Raw genomic sequence first — 23,194 nt, 5'->3', positions numbered from 1 at the left:
GCTGATCTAACAGCCTGCCGCTGACTCGTCTGACAGCTCGGTGATTTACAGTATTTGTAGGTTTTTTCCCCCCCTTTTTTTCTTCTTCGTCTTCTTCTTCTTCTCTGCTGACATCAGGCGTGCGCACTCAGGCGCGCTCTCTGCCAGGAACACAACCTCCTTCAGTCAGGGAGGCTGGAGAGGTGGAGAGGGGTGGAGGTGGTGGGGAGTGAGGAGAGACAGTAATTTTTTCCTCTGGTCCTGAGGGGTCTCCTTCTCTATATAAGGCGCTCTGGGCTGCTCAGGAGTTACACAGCTCCTATTTGCTTCAGGAACACGGCCAACAAGCAGCAGCAGCAGCAGCAGGCTGGTCCTCTCACAAGGGAATAATACAGCTCTCTCTCTCTCTCTCTCTCTCTCTCCAGCGCGCAGAGGAAGCTACCCAAGCAGCTGGATACTTACTGAGAAAAGATAAGAGGTGAGTGAGCCAGATGAGACATTACACACATTTATTTTTATAGTGTGTTGAATGCTGGGTTTGTGTAGTACTGCCAAAAAATAAGACCTTAAACTGTGCACCAGGTGGCGAAGGATACTCCTCGGGGGGGGGGGGGGGGGGGGGGGGGGGTATTGAATATGAGTGTAAATGGAGCTTAATCTTTTATTTTTGAAAAATCTATTTTGTGCAATTAAATGTATGTATGTCAATATGAACTTATGGCACTGACACCTCTGATAACTCAGCCATGCCAGTGTGAAAAAAGAGGCTGCTGGCAGGACACTGCCATTCATTGTGAGTCTGCAGCCTCACCGAGGGAATGCCAATGGGAGAGAACAGCTACCAATGATGGAAAATACTCTGAATATATGTATGATAAAACGAAAAGTCGTATTTCAACTAAAAAAAGTTAGATTTAGAGTGTAAGGGGCAGATTGGTGTAAAAAAAAACCCCAAATCTTTAAAGGGCTCCCTGGCTTGAAAAACTGAGCTGGCATCTCTAAAAAATAAAAGAATATAAATCAGTCAGTTTATATAGTGATGTGAGCTGTGTTTACATTCAGCCTCGTGGTGAGGTGGCCAGGAGGTCAGGCCCTCTCCAGATCAGACACGAGCCCACCTGTGGGCCAGAGTTGGTCCATATGTACGTGTCTGTCACTCTGGTATAAAATTTGTGAGAGCCGTGAGAAGGGCCCGGGCAGAGAAGCTGGTAGAGGTTCAGTGTGAAAAGAGGGGCACGGGGAGAGAGAGAGCTGGAGGATAAGGGTGTGGCGCCTGAGCCGCCCGCTGGCTCACAGTGCCCAGAGCTGGCACAGCATGTTGACACAGAACCGGTGCCAGACCTCAAGCCGCCTATTCAGCCGGAGGGAGAGAGGTGAAGGGATTCAAGGATAAGAGCAGCCGGTGCAGGCTGGAGGCTGGGGTTTTATTTCATTTTTTTTCGTCCTCCTTGTCTGATCACACTGGCTGAGAGCACTTCTCTCTTTGTAAAAGTTTGTGATGTTTGCTTTAGCTCTAATCTTGGACGACGTCCCTCTTGCCTGTTGCCTGCCAGAGGGAGGTCATTTGCGGGGTCAGTTACCGAGTATTGTCCCTGGACGTGCCAGGAATGCAGTGTTTTGCTCGAAGATGGTTCAGCCGGGGGAAAGCTTGTCAACCTGCCTCCTTGGTGTCCCTCCATGCTGCCCAGTATGGTCAGAAAGTAATCAGAGAGATTCAGGAGAAGAGGAGAGGTAGACGGAGTTTCTCAGTCCAAAGCAAAGTCTGTTTACTGATGAATCTAAAACTGCTCTTTTTAACGTGTTTTATTATGTGTGAGAAAGGCTCTCTAAATGGGCTTGACTAAAATCATGCTAATCAGGCAGGAAAGGGTTAAATAATCTTTGCCTGATTGAGGAAGAGCAGTTGCTCTACTGTTCTGGTAACACAGAAGTGAACTGGTTGGTTAATTGTGGTGCAACTCGTGTTATTTCTGTGTTATTCCGAAAGAGTTGAAGTTATCCAAATAAGACAGTGGTACAAATTGGAGCTGGTCAACCCGCCAATTCAACGAAGATTTTCGTCCCTGTGCATCTTTTTCATTGTGCTGGTTTGTACAGTTATGGATACAGACTCTCTTCACCTCCCTAAACCCCCTAAAAGTGAAGTTAGAAGACAGATTTGATTGCTAGCATTCAAATGCTAAAGTATATTGCTATCGACATAATGTCTTTATTGTGAATGAGTTTGAAAGCAATGATCATGTCGTGATTAAATCTGACAACCTTAGAAACAATATGATGTCACAAGAATGTTCAACAAAATAATGCCAGTTTTTTGACGCACAATAAATTGCAAGACATGAGACTGTCCGTGTATTTTCGGACAATAAAACCTCATTAAAGGCTTGATGCAATCATCAACTGTAACACACACAGTTGATTAAACCATATTGTCATTATTAAAGCTGAGGCAGTGTTACAGTTACTTTAAAGGAAATGTCGATCCTATTGTGTTAAAGCAACATTAAGTGGAAACTGGAGTTTTGTGTGATTTGGCGCCCCCCACAGTTTCTGAGTGCAACACCACTGTCGTAAACACAAATCCCAGCTCTGGGACGGTTTGTCCGACATCATGTAACGTAGGAGCTAACTACAAACAAAACACATTACGTCACAACAATGTTATGTGTCGAAAACGTGTATGTTGAATTAAACATGTCTGTGACGCTGTGATCCTTCCCTCTCACTGAAGTCACATGGTGCAGAAAAAAGTGATAGAGACATTCACCCTTTACCATCAACATGATTCTGAAGCTGTTGTTTTAAGGTAAAGGAGTCACATAACATTGACAACAGACATACAACAAGTGTTTTGCCCATACCATTAACACACATGAGGTGGACAGAATATTAGAAACACCTTTCAGTCCTCTTTCTGACTCCAAAAGAAAAACCACCCACACAGAACATGAAGAGTTAACGCCTCAGTGTCAACAATAATGAGGCATCCAAAGCTTTTTGGAGGTGGCACCTCCTGCAGGGCAGTTGTGATGCATTGCATCAGATTCTGTTCCTGTTACTTGACAAACTAGCAGCAGTTGTTTATGCAACCGTTTCTTGACAGGAAGCAAAACAGCTGAGAGTCAAAAGTCCAAAATTGAGGCAATCAAAGAACAAAGAGAATACAAAATGTAACATTTCCGTATTGATATTTGACCCCAGCTCAGTCTGGATTAACAACAGAGAGAGGCAGGTGATAGAAAGTGTTGCAGGGCCATTCTCTGTAAATGTTCCAAACTTGTGATACCAGCTACTATGTTAGTTTAGTGATCTATATGCCCATATTTTGTAATCTGTACTCTACTTTTTTGACTCACACAGTGTGACACGACCCATTAAACATTTCCTCCCTGCAGGTTGTGTCTGCGACCCTGACGAGCGACGTCCAAACACAACCGGCTACTGTAGTCTGAAAGTCCGACCCAGGAAGCTCAAGTGTCAGGATGACCTGTGCCGCCACGGCCTGGCTCCTTGTCCTCCCCCTCATGCTGTTGTGCGTCAGGGACTCGTCTTCCCTCTTCCTCCCCGACTCCAAAGAGCTGAGGCAGCTGCTGAGCCGCTACGAGGAGGGAACAGATGAGACCAGCAACACATCTGGCAATAGGACCCGCCGATCCATCCGCTGGTCGGACCGCGAGGAGATCCTCCAGCTGCACAACAAGCTGAGGGGCGGCGTCTACCCCACTGCCTCGAACATGGAGCACATGGTGAGACACGTCCCATTGCCCCAATGACCTATTTCACCATTATGATCAATAAACAAAGATCACTATCAACCTTTTTTCTCTTTGGCGTCGCCTCACAGAGAACTTAATGTGAATGTGTCAGCAAGCGCCGCGGTCTGGAATGAGGCCGGTGATTAGGGTTTAAGGTTTTCTTCCACCCAGAAAAAGTGGTAATAAAAAAAAAACAAAAAAAAACAAGCTTTTCTCTCTGCTGGAAACATGCAGTAATGATGCTGAGCTACTGCCAGCCTGCTGTGCCGCTCTTTTTTTTTTTTTTTTTTTTTTTACAAGGAGGATAATAATGCTGACTCTGTCCTACCTGCAGGCGAGCGAAGGAAGGGCCGGGTCAAAGGAGGACAGAGAGAACAAGGGTTGAAAAAAAAAAAAAGGGGGGGGGGGGGAATTATGGGACAACGTGGCACATCAATGGGCGAAGCGGGAGAGGGATTATTGTCGAGACGCACAGAAGGTTACTGACAAAACCACAAGTTCCATAAAGCTGAGAGAAGCAGCGGTGGCCCGTGTGTCTCTTGGAGTGCGGTTGTAGCCGGCTAGGAAAGCGTCTGAAGATGTTTTCTCTGCCCAGCGCTCTCTCTGAAATTCCAAGCGAACAGGCCGTGTGTGTGTGTCTGTGTTAGTGTATGGGTGTTTGGGGTCACAGTGGTGTCTTGTGTGTGCATGTTTCAGCGACCACCAAAAGGCTGGAAATTTACTGAGGAGATGGGCTTTGAGGGGCCATGCTTGTACACTGTCCTTCCCTGCCTTCACAGCCCCCCCGTCCTCTCTCTCCACGACCGGAGTCAGGTGTCTTCTCCTCTTTCCAGCCTCCTCTCCGCTGCCGTAAAGAAACCCACTCAGGAAATGTGGATAATTCAGCTGTGATTGCTGGAGATTTGTAGTGGCCCGGTGCCAGGCGCCAGCCGCTCCGCTCAAATGTCGCCGTCTAAGGTTAATGTTGTACTCGTATCCAGCTCGGTTTCAGCTCGCTGGGAAGGAAGGAAGTGCGGGAGCGGAGGTCTTGAGCAGGTTGCGGTTGAGTCAGAACAAGATGTGGTGCTTTATATAATCGCAGGCGCAGCAGGTGGAGGATGTGATGCGCCCCGTCGGTGTCTAGAGTAAGTGAGATCTTTACTTGATGTGTGCAGGTTTGGGATGACGAGCTGGAACGGTCCGCCACTCACTGGGCAGAGGAGTGTCAGTGGGACCATGGACCTCAGGACCTGCTCATGTCTATTGGACAGAACCTGGCTGTCCACTGGGGAAGGTGAGACACAATAACACACAGTCGATGTGCTTTGCTGTGCATATGGCTAAACAAAAAAAACCAACGTTTTGTGTGTAACAACAGGAGGAACTTGTAAATCGGATTGTAGGAACACCATCAGCAGTGATAGGGCTGAGAATCCTTCATTTCCTTCCTGCTATGTGAGGTGTATTTTTGAGGAATGTAAATGTTTTTTTTCTCTAGAAAAACCTTAAAGGGCTTTATGAATTGTAGCTAATAACTTTATTATTGGTTTTAAATAATGTACTAATACTTGCGGGTCCTATTCGTAAGAACATTTTCTCATTCCAAACTCGTCAAACAAATCAAAACATTTTGTTTTTCTATTTGTCAAAAACTGATGCTTTTAGATCGACCCGACCTGCAATCCCCAGGTGTCAGTACATGACAATCTACTTTCTTACATAGAGCGCAGTCCCTTGTACTGGTCTTTGTCTTTACCGTTTGTTATGAATGCGCTTATAAATGTTGGAAATCTAATAATAAATGCTTCATAAGATGTTAGTTAATAGATTCTGGTTGGGACCCTCTGCTGTCCTCTTGCAGAAAGGGATTTTGTTCAACCAGTGAAGAGGATATTTTTAATCGTGCTAGCAGTAGCAGCATGGCTCCGATGGCAATGTCAATCGATCCACCACTTCTGACATTGCCGCTAGCATGGCTGTAGACTCTTGTTCACAACCTGCCAACACAATACAAACTGCAAATCAGACATTATTAGCTGAGTTTTGAAGATTTTATGTACTTCTTATTTTTTTAAGTATTTTCTGAGCCGTCAGCATTGCATAAGGGACTCACTTCCTCTTTTTCTGTAAACTGAGGACAAGAATGGGTAAAGCAAGTGAGTGCTAGCATATTGAGGTTAATGTTTGTGTGAATGAGTGTGTGTGTGTGTGTGTGTGTGTGTGTGTGTGTGTGTGTGTGTATGTGTCTGAGCAGACAGCAGACACAGTAGGCCTCTGTGCATGACAGTGTATGGCTATCGCAGCAGGTGCCCTTCCAGGAATCTGCTCTCATTCTCACAGGCCTTTTCCTCTCTCCTTGTTCCCTTCTTTTCTTCCCGTGCCAGCGAACCCTGATGTTTTCCACTCCCCCCCCCCGCTCTCCATTTAGAAGCTCAGCACTTTTCAATACCGTAAAAAGAGATGTTTATAATAAGAGCTCGGACTGATTTGTTAGGCTGCGGAGCGATGTTTAGGTTTGCTTTGATTCTTTTTTTTTCCTTTTTTTTTTTTTTCAATCTGATTTGATTTCCCCTGTTATGGAGGGGAACAGAACGCCGTTCTGTGTGCCAGGTCAAATTCAGACTCATCATTTGAGGCCTTGAGGGTGGAGGAGGGGAGAGGAGGAGCAGGGAGGTTCATGCAGTGTTTCTCAAGTCTAGCCAAAGCACCTGGCAGCTCCCTCAGATATTTCCCTTTTGCCCCTGGTACCTGGATGGCCTGTGACTGAGCCTACTGTTTGTCCGTGTGTGTTTGTGTGTGCGTGCCCAACAGATACCGCTCTCCTGCCTTCCACGTCCAGGCCTGGTACGACGAGGTGAAAGACTACACCTATCCCTACCCTCACGAGTGCAATCCCTGGTGTCCAGACCGCTGCTCCGGGCCCATGTGCACGCATTACACCCAGGTGAGATGGATAAAAAAAAAACAAAAAAAAAACAGGGCAGGTGAAAGAGTTCACGAGAACATTTTTTTAGACTGACAAAATCTAGGTTACTGGAGAACTCCGCTCATTTTACACATCTGCTTGCAAGTCTTGAGGAGCACGGCTGCATATGTGAAAAGGGACGTATATAAAATAAAACCTTCAGCGGCTGCAGATGGAGCCGCGTGAAGTCTGATAAATTGACCCGGGTGATGTCACTCGACTTGAAGTTAGAAAATGAAAACAACGCGGAGAGACGTGAGCTTACCAGACCTCCGGGCCTTGAAGCCAACTTGACATGAGGGCCAAACTATGTCACGAAATGACTCGTCACGAATTCAGCACTTCCCGATTGATCAGCAAGGGACATTGGGCCGTATTTCAAGGTCATTTGTTAGCCTCCATTAGACAACAGTCAACGTTAGCATTCAGCCAGTTCCTAGCTAGCATTTCTGCATCCACGCACATCTAGGACATATTTATTTAAGCCTGGAACTCAAACGGGAAACTGGATGTGATCGAATGGTCGTGTTAGCTAGGAAGTGGTTGAGTGCTAATGTTATCTTTTGCACAATGTTAGCTAATGGTCTATCGAATGTGTCGTTTTTACGTTGAAATACGGTCCAGTATGCCTCAAGGTTTTCACCACCCATCATATTTTCAGTGAGTAAGAAGAACGCTTGGAGTAAAAACATATCTCTAATTCTGCTACGTGGTCTACAATCCAGTGATTTTACAAGAGTGCCACGTTAAATTGGTGGCGTACTCCTTTAACGAAGCACCTGGCTGTGAGTTGTGAGCTCACTCTGAACCTGATCAGTTGTATTGAAAAGTCTGGCAGCCAGTTTGGTTGCTGTCATTTTAAGCTGAATTATATTTTTCAACTTCCACCTGAACCGTCTGCTATAATTCATGATAGAAATCTATTTAGTATCAGGTCATGCGCCTTCTCTTATCTGTGATGTGCAACACATGTCAGTTGGGACGTGGGAACTCAACAGGTGGTGCACACCCTGTATGATATTTCACAGTATTTATGGGCATAGCTGTGGAGGGACTGAGGGGTTAAATGACAGGCGTGGATCGAGTAACTTGTCGACAGTGAAAACAGGGATGTTTGAAGGATAAATAGAAAATCGGATCCAAGTGCTGGAACAGAGGAGAGTGTGAGGACACGAAGGATGAGAAAATAAAGAAATCAATCAAAAGGAAACACAAATCATTGAGCAGGCCTCCTCTTGCCCCAGACTTTACTCTGTAGCTGCTGGGATGAGTTTACAGAAACGTCCCGACTCCTCCTTCTGCCTTCACCCTGAAACCTGATCACTGCCATCTGGAAGTCATTTTTCCAGACACAGCAGACACCCCTCGCGGCTTGACCTGGATTCTTTTGAAGATGCTGCAGAGAGGAGACGGTGCCAAATCTGAGCATCATCACCTTGTCTCGCCCTTTCATTTGCTGCAGTGCAGCCGCTCATACGCCGTAACTACCTGTGCGGAGAAACGCTCGACCCTTCTGGAGTCAGAGAGCACGTTATTGAGCCGAACCACCAGCACTCAGCACACACCGGTCTGTGTGCTGACTCACTGCTTCCAGTGGCCTCCGACTGAAAAGGCAGGAAAAAAGATGAACATTCCTGAGGAGGGAGAGCGCACATGTTGCATGAGTTCTGGGAGGAAAGTGAGGAGGAGTTATGGAACACGCTGTGTTGTATTTGCCGTCAAATGGCACATCATTCATCTGTAACACCGCTGCAGCGGCTTTCCGTTTAATAAGCCGTTTTATTTTACCTTGGACAGTTTTGGGCCTTTGTTGACTTCAGTTAAGATATTAAAAACTGCCCTTTACTCCACCTCTGACTGGCAAACTGCGTTCACACGTGATGTGTATCTGACCGGGGCACAACTCCCAGTAGCCCCATTAATTGTGACTGCCAATCCGGTCCTCTTGAATGAATGATTGAACTGTTGGCAGTGAGAAAAGTGAGGCAGGAAATCTGGGCTACAAGCTCAATAGCTTACTCTGCTATGTGTCTGTAGATTCAGCAATTGCTCGTGCTAACTTTGGCCGTTCTCTCTTTACAGCTGGTCTGGGCGACCACGAGCCGAGTGGGCTGTGCCGTGCACGTGTGTCCGAGGATGAACGTGTGGGGGGAAGTATGGGAGAATGCCATTTACCTCGTCTGCAACTATTCCCCAAAGTAAGATCAACATTCCTCCATGTTTCCCTGTCCATGCACACCTCTGCTGTCTTGACTCTTGTTCACATTCTCCCTCCCTACGATGCTGACAAACGCTACACTGTGTGTTCCACTGTAGCTGATAGCTGTCCGAGACGTTTGACATGTGTTTGACATATTGGGGCCATTAAAATTCCTCCAGAAGTCAGAAAAGAGAAATCATAATGAAGCACGGAGGAAAGAAAAATAAGAGCGGGGCAGGCGCTTGTTTTCCAGACAGTATGTAATTACCTGAGAGACAACGAGGAGGTTTTTTTTTTATTAGTTTGTGGGAATAATGACGAATGATAAAGACCGCTGCAGTAATTACAAGGCCATGAGCCCAGTGACGCTTGACTGATGATGAATTTCCACCTTACTCAAGCTGTCCACTGTTTGCTTCTGCAGGGGCAACTGGATTGGCGAGGCTCCGTACCAGCATGGCCGCCCGTGTTCCCAGTGCCCTCCAAGCTACGGAGGGGGGTGTAGAAATAACCAGTGCTACAAAGGTGAGCAAACCCTTTTCATTCAAATATGCCAACATGAACTGCCAACCTGAATCCTGCACGTCTGTCTGTCCGTAGACTCTCAGCGCTCGGAGACGGAGGACATGAACGAGGTGGAGAAGCCCCAGGTTCCACTGCCACCTCGCACCACAGCCAAGCCTGCCCCTAAACCTAAACCGTCTGCTCCGAAGAGACCAGTGTCCAAGCCCACCACTCCTAAGCCCTCCACACCCAAAAGTCCTTCTTCAAAGACTCCCATCAGCACTTTTCTTGGTAGCTACAGAAATGATCAGAAACACCCTCAGACCTTTGTGTTTTGTTTTGAGCTCATGACTAAGTTTTTTTAATTCTTCCTGCAGCTCAGAACATTAAATGTGAGACTAGACTGCGAGATAAGTGTAGAGGCGCAACCTGCAACAGGTCCGGTTATCTTTTACGATGTTCATGTCTCATTCATTCTCGTCTACCATAAGAATCCTCTCCCATATCAACTCACTCTCGTTTCTTACTTGTTTCCCTCCTCTGCAGATATAAATGTCCCGCTAATTGTCTGAATAAGAAAGGGAAAGTGTGGGGAACTCTCTTTTATGATGTGGTGAGTTGGTCCAACAGGAAACAAACATCTTGCATTATTCATACTGAACATGCATTTTTCACAAGTTCTCTTATATTTGGTATTATTTCAGCAATCAAGTATTTGCAGAGCTGCAATCCATTTCGGTGCCATCGACAACAACGGAGGAGTGGTCGACATCACAAGGATGGACAAGTTTCCATTCTTTGTCCGAGCCACGAAGAATGGCATCGAGTCCCTCAGGTACACATTTACGGCCTAATTTTTTTCCCGTTAGGTTGAATCACATTTACTGGTGCAACACTTAAAAAAAGACATTTCCCAACTTCAGTGATTCACATTTTGTGCAATGACAGGTTTTTCTGAGAAACGTTTGCCTTCCTGATTTTGAAACACTGTCATATCCTTTACAGTAAATATAAAGCCAGCAATGCCTTTGTGGTGGCCAAAGTGGAAGGTGAGTTAAACGTGTTCTTAAGAAGAGCTTTGAGTCATGATTGCATGTAGATATACGCTGTAAGTGTTTTTTCTGTCCTCTCTCTGCGACAGAGCTGACTGCTGACTGTTACACCACAGTGGCTGAAATCTGCCCCTTCAAAAAGCCCTCCACAAACTGTCCAAGGTAGATCCTCACATACGCCATGTTTTCATTCTCCTCTCTCTTTTTATACACAAATATTTATTCATCAGATACCCCAGATATCTAAACATACGGCCCAGTTTAACATTTTTAGGCAGCATATAAACATTTAAAGGTTGTAATAAGTTGTAATAAATTTAATTGAAAACATTAAAAAAGAACAAAATGATCAATAAAATTTGAAAAAACAACTGAGATATTTAAAAGTTAGCATGCTAACCAGCTAGCAACATCCTCCTCCAGTCCAGAATTCCAGTCGGGACCACTAGACTAGACCATTTGCTAACAGCAGCTACATTTAGCAAAAGTAAGTAGTTATTCTGATGATATGCTGCTCCCTGAGTGTTTTCAGCATAAATTCAACAGGTGGTCAGTCCTTACATATTGCACCTTTAATGAATGGTTAACAACACACCATGATAGAGTTATAAGCAGACATAAGTGTTTGTGAATGTACTGTGAAACAACTTTAACTCATCCTGTGAATACCTGTAAGTGGAGGCTGATATATGAGCAGACACTGAATGACAATATCGTAAAACAAAGTTGTAAAATTATAGAATATGTTTTCGTTGAAGAAGTTATGATTGTGGACAAATATGTTCCCTTCATAATAAACACTTGGAACCCAATTACAATTAATCATTTTAATTTAGTTTTATGGTGCTTATTCATGCCAAATACTTATCTGTCGCCGCTGATGTCCAATTTGTCTCTCAGAATCCGCTGTCCGTCCAACTGCAAGACCCAGCCGTCTTATTGGTCACCTGTGGTTGGAAACAACATTTACACAGATGTAAGTAACACAATGAACTTTTTTACAAATTGATCACGAAGCCCGCCAGAGATCCAAGCACTCCAGGTCCGTTATTTATGAGCTCTTAGTTTAGAAAGAGAGAAAATGGCACTTTATATGGATCTGCATCACGGTGAAGTCACGATGGGTTCACGGGCTTTGTGATGCGTGGTAGTTATGGAAAGCGACTGAATCACGGTATGAATATGGCTCATGGAGAATGGGAGTAATGGTGAGGTAAGCCTGAGCCTGCCAGGGATGTATTACCCAGAGTGGGGCTGGACCACTTATCCAGCCATTATCTCAGGCTAAGTGCCCGTGTCTCATAGGTAGGAGGCAAAGAGAAAAATGGTTTCATGAAGACTGGTTTACATCATCGCTCAGTATTCACCTAAATCACGTTCAGTAGATTAGTCATTGTAAAGTACCCTCCGGCAACAACTGTTCAATTAGTTGTCAACTGTTGAATGTATCGCCAACCATTTTGGTTATAAATGAATCAATTTGTTTAAAAGTATAAGAAAGAAAAAGTGACATTTCTGTGATTCCAGCTTCTTAAATTTGAACATTTTCTGATTTTCTTTCTCCTCAGTGATATTAAACTGAATATTTTTGGGTTGTGGACCAACAAAAACATTTGAGGATGCCATCTCGAGCTTTAGGGGGCACTGATTGACATTTCGTAGACAACAATTAATGGATTGTGGACAGTGTTATCTGTGTTTGGTTTAGAAATGAACGATTCCACTCCAGACTGTTGATAAGAGCTTTAGGTCAGTTGTGTTGGCTCAGACTGTAAAACAAATGCTTGCTTTTGTGTCAGTGTGTGTGTGTGTGTGTGTGTGCGTGTGCGCGTCTGCGAGTAACTGCAATATTTATTTTACTGTATTTGATGATGAAGGAATTACAAAGATATGAGTGTTGTGAAAAAACTGTTTCCCCTCTTGTAAAAAACCTTTCTCCTCTATGCCTCACTTTCTCATCGCAGAGCTCCAGTATTTGTAAAGCAGCCATCCATGCAGGGGTAATCAGTGCGGACGGTGGTTTAGTGGACGTTCTGCCACTGGACAAGAGAAAGAACTACGTTGGAGTCCTGAAAAATGGCATCCAGTCCGAGAGGTATTACTTTATTATTGGATAATGACAAAAGGCATAATGAAGGATGGATCTGGCACCATGTTGAATAGTTGTAACTTATCGCAGGAACATTAGAGATAGTCTGAGTTCCAGAAATCTATATTTTTAGATTTGGCCCCGAGCAGTCTAGAGTATTTAGGAGACACTTTGTCTTAAAATGAGAACAACCGTTCATGTTCGGACACGGTGTGTGGCAGCTTGTATCGACAAGAAACCGCGTGGCAGCTGTGAAACCGCAGAGGCTCCTCAGCTGCAGCGAAAGCTATCAGTGAAGTATTAGAGCCTGAGGAAGTACGGGAATTTGTTTCCACGAATAACACATGTACAAGCACTTTACAACTCAAACACAATCTGTGAAAACCTCCCCATTCCCCATAAGGATTCCTGAATAATGTGGTAATATTTTCCCCAAACCACCGGCCGCATGGTGTTTGGGGTAAATGTTGCAGGTTCTGTCAACCAGACGGGATTTAAAGACCCTGCAGTTCCTCATGTGTTTTCATTTATTGCGGCTCATTAGAATAACGCTGGGATTTACGCAAAGGTCAGCAAACTGACGGCAAAAACAAGCACGATAAAGACAGACGGGGTCCCACCCTGACAGGTGCAACACAGCTGAAAGCCAATTAAGTCTGCACACAACCACAGTCATAAGCAGAGGTCTAACGAGGCAAGATTGAGAACACTGGTGTCGGTGGGCCAGAGCCTCATAATCGACTAAACTGACATTTTGTTTCAGTCAGCGTGACACTTTGCTCCTGTTAGCTGCGCTCCTATTTTGTTTTGTGACAAAAGCCAAAGTCATTTGTAGATGACAAGCTGTGCATAAGGTTTATGGAAGCAGTTAACACTTTTAACATTAATCAAAGAAATATGTCAAGTTAAGACTTCTGTTATGTCATTCTCATCAATGCTTGTTGCTATTCTTCAATAATGTTAAATAGGCTGGAATTACACAGTCGCTGCCGTATTCTGGCTGTCGAAATGCATCTCTGCTGCTTCCTTCTTGCTCAGGAGTTATGACCCATTGAAATAGTAGAAAATGCAAAAACTGTTGTGCTGCATTTGAGAAACTGCAAGACCAAGCAACAATGAATAATATAACAACATTATCTACAGGCAATTTGAATTGGATCTGTCACAAATTATCTCAACATAAACGACCACCCCACAAAGCCTATATATTTCTTTTACATCATGTCGTGACCTGAAATGTAAATAAGAATTTATTTCCAAAATGATTTCCAAAATTAGAAATAAATTACATCATGGCAGCCATCATCTTAAATCATCTAGTGTTTCAGTATGAACACCCATATTGAATATAATAAAGAATGGAAATACATGTCTGGCATTTGTAGCAAACCAACTGCTTGAAAACCGGTTCAGTGAGTTCATTGTGGACAGACCACCTGCCTCGACAGACATGTATTAGAAGGGGGCCGCTTCCCTGTACCAATACGGCCGACATGTTGACGCATCGCTCCAATGAGCGATGATGAATAGATAGCTAGCTAGCCATCCTAGCCATGTAGGAGGATGAGGTCCCCATTCCTGATCCTGTGTCATCCGATTGGTCAGTTGTTTCTCTAACTTGGGTAAGCAAATCAGAACGTCTGCTCAGAGATTCTCCCCTGCAATTGTTCCTGGAATTTTAAAAATAGTATATGTTGGAGGTTATATAATGTGTAGATCCACAATGATATTCTAACTTCCATACTTTGCTCAGCTTAAGCTTTAATATTTGACCGATGGGAGTGTGGTAAAGAACAACCTTGAGATACAATTGAAATGAAAACATGCAGCTTGTAGTGAAATCAGACAAGTAAATTTGACAAGAGAATCTAAAATATGCATGAGAAAAGGTGCTTTTATTCCTCGTACCCAACCTTGATTTATGTCTCCTGTAATACTGCATGTAGTGGGTTCCCTGCGTGCACGCCATGTTTCTCACATCACTCTCATTTCTGTGGCCAGCTCCAGTGGACCAAGCTGAGGCAAGGAAGCCCTTGTGGCCAGTTCTGCTGGCATGTGGGGTTGTAAGAGTAATGGTGTGGTTTGGTGTGTGGATGGGCCACACATGGGATCTTTGCTTACTTTACTCAGGCATTTCAATTGAGTGTGCAAAGTGCTGAATGGCCAAAAATAATCCAAGTCTGACTACTATGAAATCTAATGCAGAACAGTGAAAGCCCCGCTCAGGGCATAGGGATAGGAGGTCAATAAACGGCTGGGGGAGTCCGTGCCATGTGCCAACATCATGGCAGCGTGGGCAGCTTGGACTGGACTCTGCTGCTGGGGAAATAATCACAGCCTATCTGATTACTCGAGGATGGAAATGCTGTCAGCCACTTAGTCAGTGCTTTTCTCTGCAACAATTATCTGCGATCTGATACCAATCACACAGGCCCATCATGGTTATTGATCATGGCCCGACCTCAAGGTCTCTCCGCTAATGAACTAATTACGAAGTCATCAAGTTTAGCACATGCGGTCGCTGGAAGAAGGTCAGACCTATAAACCCGGCAACAATGAGTCATCCTGCCAACGTGACATTTGGTGGAAGTTTTTTTCCTAAGATGTTGTGAACACCATGATTGTGTACTTTTTAATGGACTTGGCTGCTGGGAGGACTTGGGCAGAACTAAAAAGAACACTTCCAAGTGTGATGATGCACAACCATTATTTATGTGGTGGAAAGGGGCACAGGTTTTCACTGCGAGCACTACAGTACTCTGCCTGTGAACTCAGTTGTATCATGTCTTTGTAGAATCTAGTGGGAGCTTTCTAAAGTCTGATGGTACGTGTCCACCTGGGCGTCCTTTGACATGAGTGCATGCAACGCTTCCCAGCTCAGCCTATGCTCCCTGTTTCAAACTAAACCAACATGGCAGTTCAGGGAAGCTTACTCTTATGTTAAGAAATGGCGCCATGAAATTGGCTTCTGAAGACAATTCAGGCGAGAAATAAGCTGTGCAGTTGCAAAATCTGCGTTCATTCCAGCTCAACAATAGATTTGTAGGAGTTTGTAGGAGTCACCAGAAGTTAACTTTATACAAATGAGGAGTGGGTAATTCGACTCCCTCTTGTTTTAAGCACAATTCAACAATACCACAATGCATTTCACGGCTGTTCGCAATGACAATGAATGGGAGGCATTGAAACAACAGATCCTGTGGACACATACCATGAGACTTTGGATAACCCTGATGATGTTGATCTCAGCATGCGCTTAACTTTTTACAGAACGCTTGCGTGTGCAGTTTAAAGTAGTGGGAGTTGAGGAGACACGAGGGTCGGATCAAAGACGGTAAATGGAGGCTGCTCTTCAGGAGCCTCCTTTCCAAAACATCGCATGATGGTTCTATGCCTAGCCAATTACACATCAATGGATGATCATCCATTGGGAGCAGTTAGGGGTTTAGTATCTTGCCCAAGGACATCTTGACGTACAGCTGGAGGCGGGAATCAAACCACCACTCTTAATATTAGCAGATGACCCGCTCTGCGCTTAGTTTCTGGCGCTTACGATTGGCCGGGGCTGCCTTACTTCTGACCATTCTTCTCCAATCTATTTCTCACAATTCCACTTTATGCAAATAACACACTGAGCTGCTGGAGCACGCCTTTGGCATATTTAGTAGATCGTAGTTGCATCTGTAGCACTAAACACGACATGTGTTCTGTCTTGTCTGTTTGCAGCGAGAGCAACACAGAGGGAGCCTCTTTCCGAGTCTTTACCGTGAGGGAGTGAGACTTCGGTGCAGAAGTGCAAAGACCAACAGAGTCACCTGAGCTGCTCTGGAAGAGCAGGAAGGGCCCACAGGTTGGATCTCCTGGCGTCACCTGTCTCTGTGCCTGTCAGTGGAAACAGAACGTCCCAAACAGACTTTTCCTTCTTAGTTCATAAACAGTACCCACCCAGTAAGAGTTACTGTCCAATATCGTGATGGACTTTTATTTTTCTCTCATCTTTTAATTCCAGATACGGATAATTCTTAGACATACTTAATCTGTGAATATGGAATGTTTTTATATATTATGATGCATTGAACAGCTGGTGCTGGAAGTTTTGAGTTAGTTTTACAGAATGTATTATGTTTACATTGATGTTCTTATTACAAATTTTAAATTGGTTTTCATACACGGGAATGTATACTGATCACACTGTATTTAATCATTGTGTACAGAATATATGATATTTTGTTTGTTCTAAAAATGGAGTACCATATATTAACATTTGTTTATGTTCATTCTGATATATTTTTATGACTTTTTCTGCTCCTCTACGCCTTCTGCTCTTAAAGATTTAGACTGTGAAATCAAATCTAAGTCTAAATTGTACTTATAAAGTAAGTGGTGCGCTCGTGGTGAGTGAGGATGTATTGTCAGCAGAACTCATCAGGCGGATACAAAGGGAGAGGAGTTTGACTGTGATGTAAACGGAAGTGTGTGCAGGCAGCAGGCCCTGCTGGTGACGGATAATGTTTCCCTCGAGGAGGCCAGACATGTGGAGGTGATTTAGTGAAGGTGTTACACTGCTAAGTTTGCTGTGTGGTATAAGATAGCTTGTGCAGATGGGTCCTCAGATCAGCAACCACGTTACGGATGTATTGAACAATAATCACAGGCAGTCGATGTGTCTAAAATAACAAGCAGTCATTTGTCATTTAATATTTATTATTGCTTAGGGCTTTTCTCCTTTCTTCATTTCTCTGTTTTTTCTGTAAGATAAATGAAAATGCTAAATTTGTCCTCCCCACCTAAGACAGATGAATGTGTCACATGTTTCAGGTAAAAGACAGTTTTATGTACAAAGACTAGATCATTTTTTGGGGGTGTGTGAATCAAACTGCAGTTTATGCACTCTGGAACAATTTTACACAATGCAGTGCGTGCAGAATACCGACACCTTTAATACATCACTATATCAGATTAAGGCACTGTTGCCTTGGTATTCTTTTCTTACAGAAACGCCTCATTTGATTACAATTTAGTTTGTTATGTTCGTTACACCTGATGGAAACTAATGACACAAATGTCCAGTTTGTGCTGTAAGACTGGTGTGTCCAGTTGGGGTCCTATGAAACCAGATACATTACGGTACCGTTAAGCCTTTTCTTGGCCAAGAAAACGACTCCCTAAAGACTCTTCCTTTCATTTCAACTTTATCTCCTTATTCTACCTCAGTCCTATCGCTACGCTAGGCATCCTTTCTATATGCAAATTTGTATGGGAAATGCTAAAGGTTTTGTAAAGTTAAGGGAACTGTAAATACTTTGTTTTTTGTTTTGTTTTTGAATAATCCTTTATGCAGTAAAATATGATAAAAATGCGTGAAATTTGTCTTAATGTTCTTGTTTTTATACAGGTGTAGGATGGGGTCTATATTTTTTGCACAATTTTGAAAATAAAGTATGACTTACAAATTCAACAATGCAGGTTTCTCTTTCTGTTAACATTAAATCGAGTGATGTGATGGAATGTTTCGTCTTATCTTGCACATGCTGCCCTGGGATCTAACCTGTCATGTAGTGTAACCACACAAGTCAACTAACCAGGTTGTGCAGCGTTTTACTCTCACCTACACAAGGTTATGACTTCATGGAGTCCATCAAATCAAGAGTCCTTTTTAAATTGTCATCCAAAGTTACAAAAATACAGCTTAAACATCCCCCAAGTGCATATGTGGATTATGGCTAATACTACTGTAATATGGCTCCACAGCTTTATTGAATCCTATTTGACCAGAGTACGGGCTGAAATCTGTGTATCACGCATTATGAATGAAACTTAGACCCAGGCCACCCAGGATTTGTCCGTTATCTTTGGAAGCGTTTCACTGACCATGCTCACAACCTGGCTCGGCTTCTTGTGGACACATGCACGCAGAGTGAAGTGGAACAATAAATTGAGGTAATCACTTTTACTCAAGGACAAAGCACGTAATCTGCCAATCGGGCTTCAGTTGATGGTGGAATGATTTCAAAAGAAAGAACGAAACTTGAGCTGAGATTTCATGACCTTGTAATTCCCCATTTCACACTCCAGGCTGAAGTTCTTGGTTTCCACTCAACAGATGTTTACGACAAGGTCACAGGTGATAAGATCACATCACCAACAGTGATGCCTCATTTACCTAATTGCTGAGAAAGGGAGAGAAGAAAGGGAAATGGCAGAGAGAGAAGTCAAGAGCAAGCTTGTAAGCACTAATAACTCTCCATACCTCTCATGCTTTGTTTAGAGGCAGATGTTCAGTATCAGTTAAGCCCTGGTTAAACATGGCTCTGGCCACCTCACTGATAAACAGCTGCAACTGCCTTGTGGGATGACTGTTTTACTCCCATTGTCACTGGAGATAAAGATTTGTACTCACCCTGTAAATCTCCTGGCTGCTTGGACAAAAAAGCTCTGGGGCTCAGTCCAACTTCAGGGTTCCTTGTCCTTAAATGTGCTTTGCACAACATTTTGTATTGGTTATACAAGAGCTGCATCACATATAAGTCAGAGGCTAAAAGCAACAAATCTTTATTTGTTTGTTGTGATTGTCATTAAAGCCTGTGAAGTCAATCAATGGACTGTATTGTTCTCATTCAGATGTACTCTGGATCACAGAATATCAGAACATGTTCTTCTTTTGTCCATAATTAATTTAAGCAACTTGTACAAACACAGTTTTAACTTTTGTCTAGATAATAGACAATTTGGGATTTTTACATATGTTAGGGCCAAATATCATGTGGTAAATTTTTCGTAACATTCTTAATATCTACTAAAGCACAAAAGACATGGAAGAAATTGTCGCCGGTTATCCCATGGATGAAGCTCCAACACTTGAAGCTTATATGGCGAAGTTTCAGGACCACACCTCAACAGCGCCAACTTCCGATATTCCTACAAATAACCACCTGAACCTCTCCTCGTCTTCGCGCTCGTATTCTGCGCCCCTCCCCCCAACCCAATTTCTCTCTCCATGTTTCTTCTTTTCTTTCCTCTCCTTCGTAGGACCATGAGGGGGTCCGTCGCTGCCCGGGTGCGGCGGCGGATTCTCTACAGAGCTTCCCCACAACGCACTCGAAGAACCAAGATCTTCAACGTTTTGTTTTCTCTTTCTTTCATAATAAATTGTTTAAACGCATCTTGTTGAAGGTGTGGTCCTTGCTAGTGAAATGGCTTTAAGAGAAGAAAATATTCCCTCAGCATCTCTGTTGAGCCATAAAGAGTGCAACACTTCAGCTCTACTGACCCAAGTCTCGAGGTCAAAAAGAGGTTTTTCTGCAGAAGTTTGGTGAGCAATGGTTCCCAAACATTTACTCCTTTTTTCCATTTTGAATAACCTTTCTATCACCACAGAAATGGGACACGGTCTCACAACATCTTTATGGATGAATTTGCAAAAATAAACCCGATTAACATACGGCACGAATGGAAATGATGAGGAAGGAAATGGACTGCCATCATCCAGACGATGAACCTACTGACTTTGTTGATCCCCAGACTTTTTCCTGTAATGTCACCATGGCCTTACAAGTTTTTATTTTTTTTATGGTGATGCACTTCCATTCTGGGAAAAGTGCGCTGAAGAGTCACAGACCATTGAAAATATCTAAACAGCTCTGCAATAGATTGTCACGACATTTGATGCATTCTGACAGTGGTAATCCCTCTACTGTATGTTTCCACGTGCAGCTGTTTGACATTTGTGGTTTGTTGGACAGCTTTGACTCACCCTTGCTCGAGTTGCTGATCAGCAGGTTAACACAGAAATGAGACACTTTCACATTAACTCAAAATTAGGAATAACACTTGAGTTGTTGAGTATAAAAATGGATTTGCATGTGTTAAGTTTGACCCGCGCAGACTCCGTGCTCTCATCTGCAACAATACATGGTGCAGAATTTAATATCAGGAATTGTTTCACTGGGGTTTGAAAGGGTATAAGACGAGAACTTATTGCAGTATAGTTTATATACTCCAGAAAGGACCTCCTGGCAGGATCTCGACCGCTGGACGGAAATAAGGAATAGATTCACGTTTTTATGATTGTGATGGTCAGAGGGGCCACACAGTGCAGCACGTGGCTTCAATGCAGCCAGCAGGAGGAACGGGCCAGCTTGTGCGGAGGAATTTTAGGTTTAGAAACGACCAAAGTTAAAGGCACTGTCTTCCAAAACAGGCAATGCAGAAACAATGCTGTTATGACAGGATTGTGTCTGGCCTGCTTGTTCATAATAAAAAGCGATATGATTTGTAGATGCAACATGAGGATGGAGCCATCTATCTAAAGAGAGCAGTTGGAATGTACTTGGAAATTGAGAGCTGTGAGACCTTTGCTTCAATTATTTTGTGAGAATCAGACTGAATACCAGCTGTTGGTGGATTTACCGAATGTAAGTGATATGTGACATATTGTCCATGTGGAGGTAAGTCATGAGAAGAACAAGTAGTGACAGGTAGTGACATCTGATCCATGTTGCTCATCAGTAGTTAGTTATTTCTAGGTATTTGACTGTACTGTGGTTTATTCCACATCATTGACATTTAGACCTGAAATTAACCTTTAAATAAGTCAAATGACAAAAAAAGATCCAGCATTGAAATCTCTATTGTGTTCTTAGCATATTTTTCAGTCTTTCATTCATAGCTCGACAGACATATTAGATAGTCTAAAATATCGGTCGAGCTCTGAATTAAATATTGATCGATATATCAGTATCGGCATATGAAAAACTTTTTTTTCCAGAGTTTATAATGTGCTAATGTTGTTTTGTACATTAATTATTTCTTCTTCAGTCAAATCACAATCTTGTACTGACATTAATAGTTCCCAGATGATGAATTCTACTAATTACTGAGATAATTTCATTCCTCAGGATTAAATTAAATCACTTTGGTGGCCAAAAATGCTTTGGCTTGTGACCAAATATCTTCAGAACCAATGACAGTGAGCTGTACTTGTGTTAGCGTGTTAACAAACTTGACTTAGTGTTATACACATGGTAAAAAGTCTAGCCTGCTGATATTGGAAGTTCAGCCTCACAGATGCACCAGCATCGCAGTCCCTTTGTCTTGTTGATCATCTCTTCTTTTGTCCGTCATAAACATAAACATTAATCCAAACATTAATTATTTGAATTGCACAAAGGTAAGTAGAATCAGTTCATCCAGAGCTTTATGTCCTGTAGATGGTAACAGGACTGTTGGGTAATGCTGAGTGTTCTTCCTTTTTATTACTTTTGCTGAGCCATAAAACAGAATTTTAAGTGACAACTTCCTGCGCTGATGCCGCCAAACCACTCAGTAATATGTAATATGTCCCCATCGGTCCGCTTTGTTTTTTTTTCTCGGCATGAGAGCCACCGCAGTGAATCCCTGGCCGCGTTCCCCTGGGACTTGGTGTGAATTTTGTCCCAGAAGGAGGCAAACTCCACTAAGAAAACAAAGGCTGTTTGTCAAAGAGATGATGAGGAATCTGTGGCGATGGTGTGTATTCGACCAATGTGGACTGGAACAGTTACACAGAGCCACGCTGCCCGGTAGATCTCTGATCACACACACACACACACACACACACTCTTTCTCCAGGGTGAAGTACTTCCATTCTGGGAATAGTCGGCTAAAGATTCCCAGCCCATTGATCAAACACAAGAGTGTGTACACACATGCCTCTCAACAGTCAGCACTTTGTGGTTTAACCAAAAATCCTCACTGTATTGAAGACAGACTTTTGTCCCCATTCAAAAAGGAATATTTCATCTGGAGGATGATTCACAGAGTCATCTTGTTTCCGTCAGTACAGTGATGAGATGATTGTTGTCTCCCTTCAGCTCTTTAAAAATCAAACTCCCGTCCAACAGAAGGTCCTCGTCGAAGAATCTTTGAACACATGTAGTGTTTACTGCAAGTTTTCATACTCAGATCACCAATGCTGGACCCCAAATTCAGGGGGTTATTCAGGTTTTTTATTTTGCACTTCACATTGTGCATGACCTATTTTAACCTGAGGATTAGAATTTTTACAAATTCCCTGCTCAGGTTGAATCGAATATGAGTTGTCTTGCAGGTATTCTGGCATATCAAAGAACTGTATAAATCTGTTGTATCCAGTAGTTGTCGTGACATTTCACTGACGATGCAAGATACAAAGTAATTCATTCGTCATTATGCAAGCTACACAAATTGCAGAACATATATATCGTTATTTCTACATAAATACACATAAACAAAAGCACCGATGTTATACAAACATGGATTCCACCTTTCCTCATCCTCATCCTCATCACAGTCCCGTCTCTGTAAAGGTGTGGGCACAGCAGTCTTTGACTCCACGTTGTTTGACCCATAAGTGATGAGATGAAAACTGTACAGTATATATATTAACATAAAATGCAGTGCTGAGCAGCTGTAGCATTTTATCAGCTTTTGTCTTTTTTCACTGTATACTTTGTGTACTTTTGTGTATCTTTAATAAACTGATTTGAATTCATTTAGCTGCCTGTGCGCTCCATATTTGGTTATGTGACGTAAAAACGCATAAAACCGAAGCCTTTCGAAACTTCTCAGTATTTCTTGGGGACAGAAAAAGACACTGGAAGCTGACATTTTTTCCACTGTTGCTAACCGCCCTTAATGATGAGGTCTGGTAAA

The 23,194-nt window shown here is 43.2% G+C and overlaps 1 protein-coding gene across 2 annotated transcripts; it reads left to right on the top strand.

The window, feature by feature from the left end:
- crispld2 (cysteine-rich secretory protein LCCL domain containing 2) lies at positions 1-17,984 on the top strand. 2 transcript variants are annotated; one of them, XM_030415600.1, is made up of 15 exons: positions 1-457; positions 3,375-3,725; positions 4,889-5,007; positions 6,525-6,657; positions 8,761-8,876; positions 9,303-9,403; positions 9,479-9,673; positions 9,760-9,820; positions 9,929-9,995; positions 10,087-10,217; positions 10,388-10,431; positions 10,524-10,596; positions 11,335-11,410; positions 12,399-12,529; positions 16,250-17,984. In XM_030415600.1, exons 2-15 carry the CDS (start codon positions 3,462-3,464, stop codon positions 16,299-16,301), a joined length of 1,563 nt encoding a protein of 520 aa, XP_030271460.1. In that variant the 5' UTR covers positions 1-457; positions 3,375-3,461; the 3' UTR covers positions 16,302-17,984. The 2 variants fall into 2 exon arrangements, with proteins under 2 accessions (XP_030271460.1, XP_030271461.1); XM_030415601.1 differs by lacking the exon at positions 1-457 and adding an exon at positions 1,453-1,710.
- Positions 17,985-23,194: the final 5,210 nt, after the last annotated feature.

The sequence above is a fragment of the Sparus aurata genome, chromosome 4 (assembly GCF_900880675.1).
Source record: "Sparus aurata chromosome 4, fSpaAur1.1, whole genome shotgun sequence".
NCBI classification, from domain to species: Eukaryota; Metazoa; Chordata; class Actinopteri; order Spariformes; family Sparidae; genus Sparus; species Sparus aurata.
The sequence above is the reverse complement of the archived record's forward strand: the minus strand, read 5'-3'. Positions and strand labels throughout refer to the sequence as shown.